This window comes from Nematolebias whitei, chromosome 15 (genome assembly GCF_014905685.2).
Source record: "Nematolebias whitei isolate Nwh7 chromosome 15, NemWhi1, whole genome shotgun sequence".
Lineage (NCBI taxonomy): Eukaryota > Metazoa > Chordata > Actinopteri > Cyprinodontiformes > Rivulidae > Nematolebias > Nematolebias whitei.
This window is the reverse complement of record NC_056512.1, coordinates 34,590,460-34,598,756: the sequence shown is the minus strand read 5'-3', so window position 1 is coordinate 34,598,756 and position 8,297 is coordinate 34,590,460. Positions and strand designations below refer to the sequence as shown.

The window sequence follows — 8,297 nt, the reverse complement described above, 5'->3', positions numbered from 1 at the left end:
TAGATATATATATATATATATATATATATATATATATATATATATATATATATATATAAAATTTCACAACAAATCTCCACCCTCCAATGTCCTGATGCATGCTCAAAATTCCAGGTAGATAAATATAACAAGGTTGCATCAGGTTGTCTGGAAGGTTCTTCTTCTTCGCTGAATCGTTTCGGGGTTTTTTTTTATCCAAAAGACCTTTAGCCTGAGCAGCTGCAACAAACTCTGTCTTAGCAGCACCTTCTCATATTGGATCAACCAGTTTGCTGGTGACAGCCAAAACTAGTTGCTCACATGTAAAAGGAGGACCATCAGCCTAACAACCGATCGTTAGTGCCCTGATGGCCATTTTATCTTCACAGAAGGCTGATTTATATTTGCAATAGCAGCATTGTAAGAAGGGGACAGTTGAACATGGAGGCCTCTGCCCGTTTAAGGATGGACAGGTTTTCTTAAACAACTACTTTTGGCTGTCACCAGCAAACTGGTTGATCCACTATGAGAAGGTGCTGTTTATAAGATTGAGTTTGTTGCAGCTCTTCAGACTGAAGAAGTCTTTTGGGTAAAAGACTAAACATTGCAACAAAGAAGAACCTGTCTAGAGGACCTGACTCAACCTTAGATCCACCCTCCAATAATCCTTTTTCTTCTTTTCTTCTTTACTTTGTAGGAAACTCATCATCTGGGTTGAGAGACCTCTTCCTCTGTGGGCACTGCAGGTCAGCTATATCTGTACATTCCTGTGTAAACAAGGTCAGGTTTTTCTTTTTCTTTTCTTTTTTCACTTATTTATTTTTTGCACTCACATAAAGACAAACATTTCAGCCACAATTTAAGGACCAGCTGTCACTGAATCAGATCTGACTCTTTGGAGGTGGGAGAGAGCGACAGGATCAATGAAAAGCATCGTGCAGAAATATAAACAAATCTGCTTCTGGACAGTTTGGGTCAAGCTGTTTCTGAGCAGTTCTTGTGGTGTGATGGAAACAGTTCTGATGGAGGAGACTGCAGACATTATGGAGTCCCATTTTGATGGCAAGATGTGCCTGGTCAGCCAGTTAAGCAGAGCAACTGCTTGATCAACTGTCCACACACCCCCTATCAGTGGTTTTATGATCATAGCTGACTGATATACAGCAGGCCTGCCACAATAACAAATTTTGCTGGGTGATTTGCTGGGTCTCAGAAATTATTGCGATAAATGATAATATTGCTTGAAATTCGACAATAATTAGTAATTAGGGTCACATTTAAGAAGAAATTGTGGTTAATTTTTGTGTGTAGTATCTTTATTGACCACTGGATGGCAGTATGAGACTGTTTGAACCGAAGGATAGATAGTGAGAGAGGGAGCAGCGTGTCTCTAAGAAAATGGGAAGGAGGCCCTTTGACGTGACATGGGCTGTCTCTCTTTCTTGTTTTTTGGTTCTCAAAATGGTAGATGCTCAGTGTGGTTTGAGCTCTTTAGCATAGCATTTGTCACACAAAGCTTTAATTAAAAAAAAAAAAAAAAGTTCTCAGCTTCTTTTTGCAGAAAAAAACAACTTTTTAGACCAAGGCACAGGTTTCAACTGGGAATTTTTGGAGTTTTGACAAGATGGAGGTTTTTTCCCAGAGGTCGACCTGCTGGCTTAGCTCGTAGCTTAGCTTCTCAGCTTAGCTACTTTTAACGATCCAAAAACACGACTTTTGACAGTTAAAACAGATTTCAAAGAGAAAGGGAGGGGTCCGTAAAGAGCACCAGAGTTGAGCCTTTTGTCATCCAGTGTCTTCAGTAGAAAGAGAGACACACGAAGAAACGATAAAGCCGATAAATGAAAATGAGGTTGATAATTTTCATTTATCGTGCAATGAATTGATTTATTGTTTGTCGCAACAGGCCTAATATGCAGGTGCATGCCAAAATGTTTGCGTTCCCTTCATTGTGTTATAGGGAAATTAAATTGGCGTAATGTCGTTTCATGGTTCTACCACCAAGCTCAGATAATTACAGCTGGCATGCATTTACATTTGCAAAACCGACTGCATGCTAATACTTTGTACACATAAATGTATAAAATCAGACACCAGAAATGTCTCTTGGTTCATTTAAATCTATTCCCTCTAAAGCAAAAAACCACGAGCCCTCCCACTGATTCCACCCACACTCTCCATTTCTGCGATCCTTAATTTCCTTCTGCTCTGGTCTCTACCTCGTCTCCGCTCTGTCTCTGCACAATTGTCTCTTACTCTCCCTCTCTCTCTTGCAGGTGCTTGTGGCTTTCATCAGCTTCTCAGAAACCATGTTGCTTGTGTATCTCAGCTACAAGGTGAGCCACTCAGGGCCCTCATCGGCCACTCGGAAGCCTTTAGTGATTTCTGCTGCTATGATGTCAATGTATGTGTGTGTAAGTGTGTGTGTGTGAAGGGGGATGGGTGTAGACAGATGTGATGTGTTTGAGGATGTTGTTTGTCCTTTTTGTACACCTCTGTGTTTTCACAAACAGATTGTCATTTAGTACATTGGTTATCATCAATGTTATCTTTGCTCCTGCAGCTGGAGGCCCCTTTTTACAATGTTTTCTTATGTGTCATAGGGACTTTGGGGGATGCCCGTGTGTTTAGGCAGTGGGTGGTGGGGCAATCCATCAACAGGCTGCCCTGCTTTTGATGTACTTGACACTATAAGCCTATGAAGGGCTCACTCCACAGATTACTCTAGAGGCTTGAGGCCTTAGCATTTAAAGCTGAATGATTCCTGTGGACACAAACTGTGACTGTCCACCTACACCAGTCAGACTCAGGTCAGCCACATCCAGGCAGCAAATACATAAAATCAACCATGCCTGGCATCTCAGCTGAACAGCGTGGCTTAGCGGAGACAGAGTAATGCTGCTTCTAGGCAGTTGTATAACCTGTGTACATCTCGATCTCTTCTGTGGTGCAAAAGCTTGTCCATTTACCCTGTTTCCACCGTAAGCCATGAGGTTTGTCATGTGCTAATCGCTTAAGGTCATCGGGACAATGAAGCTTCCTGACCCTCCTGTGTGGTTTGTGTTTCCAGGGCAACGTTTGGGAGCAGGTCTTACGTGTCCCGTTCATTCTGGAGATGATCAGCACCGTTCCCTTCATGATCACTGTGAGTGCAGAGATAAGCATCGTTGAGCACTGATACCGCAGGAAGTCTCTCCGTCAGCCATTTGTTTTGGTTCATACAAGGCTATTTCTGTGGCAGCGACACACTGATGGTGTCACAGCAACTGATATAATCCCCCTCTCGCTAGAGACTTAAAGAGGATGTGGAGCATAATAAAACGGTGATGTGACAGGGAGTCAAGTGAGCTTTTTCTTCTTGACAGGTGATTCTGCCCTCCCTGAGAAATCTTTTCATCCCTGTATTTCTCAATTGCTGGCTGGCCAAACATGCTCTGGAGAACATGATAGTAAGTGAAGCACTTCATCCTGAACTGGTTTTTTCCATTGCTGCCAGTTCACCTCCTGTCATTTGGCTGACATGCAGCTCCACTACTCCTCACGATTCAGTCCACCGGCTTCACTTTAAACGCTCTGCTGTGAAAGTAAACCTGTCAGAAAATAAACAAATACTCCCTGCCTCCATCTCTACATCTAACTTGGGCTGCTTCCCATGTTTCATGGAGAAATTTTATGTTAGCTTCTTTACATGGTTCAATAATTTATGATTTTAATCTCGTACTGTCACAAATTTAATAATCCATCAATTCTTTCCAACATGTATTATAATTATTTGCAATTTTCCCATCCTTCCCTCTGCAGAATGATCTCCACAGGGCGATCCAGCGGACACACTCAGCCATGTTTAACCAAGTGGTGATCCTCATCAGCACCCTGGTCTGTCTTATGTTTACATGGTGAGTACCACCTTTCTTGGCACCAAACTGAGAAGGGATGCGGCAGCAAGCAAAGAAAAGCTGGATGTTAGATGGAGATTGAACAGAATGTGAACTGTGTCAGAGAAAAGGGTGAGATGAGCTGTAAAGATAGTGTGATACAGGCAGAAAAAAGTCATATAGGGAAGCGCTGGAGCTGAGAAAGAATGTCAGAAAGCAGGGAGGTAATTGGTTATTGTCCGAGTGGAATGGTGCTCTGTAATGACGGCAGGTGATTGCTTCAGTGCAGTGGAGGATGTGGGGCAGAAGCCTGAGAAATCAAGGATGTCCTTTACCTGCAGCTTGAGTCAAGCTTTCCGACCACTTTAGGCTTGACATTTGCTGGTTGGCACATTTATCAGCTAAAGATGGTCATAATCGCCACACTTTCGTGCACAAACTCCCAACAAAGATGTCCAAGCACGCAGACGCCCCCATCTTTGCACATAAAAAGTCACAGATATTTGCCCAGGTGTGAAAAAGATTTCTCATGAATAATGGCTCCCAGGAGCGCCTATGCCTCTCACAGCGTGTGGCTGATGCTCACTTGTCTTCACCGTCTTCGTCATTCCCATCCCTCCAACCCCCCCCCCCCCCCCCCCCATCATTAGCATCTGCGGCATCCAGCACCTCGAGAGAGCAGGAAACAACTTGACCCTGTTCCACTCGCTCTACTTCTGCGTGGTCACCTTCTCCACGGTGGGCTTCGGAGATGTCACCCCTCAGATCTGGCCCTCGCAGCTCCTGGTCGTCATTATGATCTTTGTGGCGCTCATTGTTCTTCCCATCCAGGTGAGATCAAGGGATCAATGGAGAAGCTTAAGCCGGAGTTTTGTTGTGATCTGAAAGCTAAAAGCCACTGTATTAAACATTTCAAACATCAGATACTGCAATCAAACAACCAGTTTGCATTTAATTTCAGATCAACACAAGTGTGTTTAAAATGACTGGGGACTGTAATGTAATGTAAGCGGGACGGCTCTGCCACCTTCAAAATCTCATTAATTTTCTTTGATGTGCTGAAGAACATTAAAGTTGTCTCCCTGATCTTTAATAGTTCTTGTCTCCCCCTTCACACAATACCCTGATGACTCATTGCATCCTACATAGATTTATAACACTATTTTTATTCTCAGAGCGACAAGAGACTCTTTCATACTCACTCAATTTCCTAAATCTCTTCCCCGTCTTTGAGCTGCTCCATAAAGCAAAAATCATGGCAAAGAACCACATGAGTTGTTTACACAGAAAAAATTGCAATAACACCTTTTGATATGCGTCCACTCGACTGCGTCCCAGTGGTCGGTTTTTGAATTTGCGTAAACTTTTCATCCCTGGGGCCGCTGCCACACCTGAGTTTCTTCCAGAACATGTGAGGATGCTAATAGGAGCCATTTTCTCTGTCGTACCTCCAATTAAAAGAGTTCTCTCTGGGCAGAGAAAAAACAAACTAATAAATCACAAGTGATGCTAAATGCTGCTGTTAAATGTTCATTTTCATTTTGTTTCTTGATGACAACTATTAAGACATTTTAATATTTAATGAGCTCAGATTACATTTAAATCTTCATAATAATTAATTTACCAAAAGTAACAAATGCAAATACTCTGGGGTTTTTCCCATCCATGTTTAAATATGTTGAGCATCACAGTCATGTTATTTGGGAAGTTATTTCAAATAATGCATGTTTGAAATAAACTTTGCTAAAGTAATCTCACACAGATAAATTCTTATTTTCAATATCAGCGATCCAACTTTTACTATTTGTTGAAAAAAAAAAACATCCTAAAGATCCAATATGCTGATTCTTGTACCCATTTAAAAAACCACATTTTGTTATTTAAAATGTTTATGTTTTAGCAATAAGCTTCATTATACTGGATGACATAAAAAACTGTGGTGGATGTTTGTTCAAAACATTCATGAAAATAAAAAAGGCATGAATGAATCTTTGGTGCAGTTTTAACAGAGGTTAAACACTGAAAACAAACATCGTCTACATGTCAGACTGTAGGGATCTGTACTGTTAGTTTAAGTTATGAAAAGAAAAATTGACAAAAACGAATAAATAAACAAAACATACATAATTGTACCATGTCATTGAAGGCTTTTAATTAAAATCTTAAGTGCAGTATCTGAATATCTGACTTGTTTGTGGTTTTACTCATTTTAATATTTGTTAATATTTGAAATGTATTTGAAATTAAAAAAAATATTAAAAAGTGGATAATTATTTGATTGTTTTTCACAACAGCTGGATTGCAGATATATGAAATTGTGGGTTTTGTTTTAATTTTTTTCTTTAAGAAGTATGGCCATTCTAGAAAAAAAAAATTGTGGACTTAGAGGAGTTACACATTTTTGGAAAGATTAAATATAATTAATTTTTTTTCGGCTGTTCCCTTCTTCAGGGTTCACCACAGCGAACTGCACAAAAACTTGGCAATTTATTTATTTTACGCCGGATGCCCTTCCTGAAGCAACCACAGACCACCAAGCTACCAAAGCCCTCTGTGTGGAGCAGAGAGCTGCTATCTAGGGCACACGGGGGAGCAGATGGTGGGGGTTAAGGGCCTTGCTTAAGGGCCAAGAGTGGGGCAAATGAGGGTGGAGGCAGGTGTGGGTGCTTCACCTATCTCACACACATTTTAATGTTGTTGGTACCGGGAGTTGAACCAGCGATCTTCCAATCACAGGCCCACCTTCTCTAACCTCTGCACTACCACTCCCTATTAAATAGAATTTTGTAATGTTTTAAAATATAAAGAAAAATTAATGTTCAAGGAATCTTATTAGTGAAAATGAAGCTTCAGTGTAAACATGAGTTATAAATATTTATGTCTAAATCTATTTACTGAGAATTATAATGGCCTTTTGTAGAAATAAAATTATACATTCCTTAATGTGTAGTTTGACTAATGCAATTAGTAATTATAGATTTTGCTCAATAACATTTTGATGAGCAAAACTGTTCTTTTTTTTTGGCAAAAAAAGACTATTGAAGATATCTAAGAAGTATTTACAGCCAGTATTGTTTTGTTTTAAAAATCATGAAACTGCTTGCCATTGCTCTGTATGTGGGACTGCGTCCTACGCCTGCATCACGGACCAGCTTTTGATAAAGCTCCCACTGTGTTTCAGCTGCAGCTTGAACAATTGCAAATGTCTTCAAAGCCCTCAGAACAATAAAAAAAAAACTTAAGCATAAAAACAATTTACTAAAACTGTACGTGTCGGCTCATAAAATAAGGGTTTTCTCCTAAACATAAGCATGGCCACCACCTCCCTGCTCCCTCTCTCCATCTTTCATCCTTAAATACCCCATGACATTTAGACTATGGCCCCTGCTAGCCCCAGCTCCAGCCCCCACCCTAAATGTGTGTTGGTGTGTTAGTTGTACATTTGTGTGTGTGCCCCTCTATTTAACCCACAATCCAGTCATGACCGACATGATTTAGAGCAAATTTAAGTTTAGAAATGATTCTGATTAGAAAATATGGTAATTTTATTTGATTACAACTCAGTTTCATCATATTGTACTTGAAACATTTTTTGATATCTTCTGATAGAGGCTTGATTGTTACATCAGTAATCTACCGTTGTGATGTAGCTGTGCATAAACTACCAAAAAATAAAACCCAATAGTCTTACAGCTCTGTCAGTCCAGACGATGGGTTCAAACATTCATTTGTGACATTAACTCATCTCAACACAATCTGATTTATCTGAGGCAAAATGGAGGCTCACCAATAAATAAATAAATAAATAAACTGCTCACAGCATGAGTCATCTTTACTTGTTAATTGCCAATCATGGCAAGAAATGTTGCAAGACCTCCATCACAGTTGGCCCAACGTTCAATGCATCAGTTTGTCACCAGTTCTATGATAAATAAAGTGATAGTTTGGTCATTTTAGAAGTGATGTACATAGCTTTTCAGATTTAGAGAAACAAAGATTAATAATAATAATGATAATAATATGTTATGTATTGTCATCATAGGCAGCACGGTGGCGCAACTGGTAGAGCTGCTGCCTCTCAGCGAGCAGGTCCCTGGTTCAAACCCCGGTCCAGGGGCCTTTCTGGGTGGAGTTTGCATGTTCTCTCCGTGCATGCGTGGGTTTTCTCCGGGTACTCCGGTTTCCTCCCACAGACCAAAAACATGCATGTTAGGCTGATTGGTAACTCTAAATTGTCCCTAGGTGTGAGTGAGAGAGTGAATGGTTGTTTGTCTCTGTATGGCCCTGTGATGGACTTGCGACCCGTCCAGGGTGTACCCCGCCCCTCGCACAGTGATTGCTGGACATGGGCACCAGTGACCCCCGTGACCCAAAATGGAATAAACGGGTAAAGATAATGGATGGATGGATGGATGGATGGATGGATGGATGGATGGATGGATG

The 8,297-nt window shown here is 40.8% G+C and overlaps 1 protein-coding gene across 2 annotated transcripts in view; it reads left to right on the top strand.

Annotated features, from left to right (window-relative positions):
* Nucleotides 1-8,297, top strand: part of LOC119421698 (potassium channel subfamily T member 2) — a 44,021-nt gene that overhangs the window by 15,729 nt on the left and 19,995 nt on the right. For both annotated transcript variants that reach the window (XM_037689052.1, XM_037689051.1), the window contains exons 4-9: nt 677-725; nt 2,256-2,315; nt 3,050-3,124; nt 3,345-3,428; nt 3,781-3,875; nt 4,505-4,685. In XM_037689052.1, coding sequence (XP_037544980.1) covers nt 677-725; nt 2,256-2,315; nt 3,050-3,124; nt 3,345-3,428; nt 3,781-3,875; nt 4,505-4,685 — 544 coding nt within the window. The remainder of the gene's footprint in view (nt 1-676; nt 726-2,255; nt 2,316-3,049; nt 3,125-3,344; nt 3,429-3,780; nt 3,876-4,504; nt 4,686-8,297) is intronic.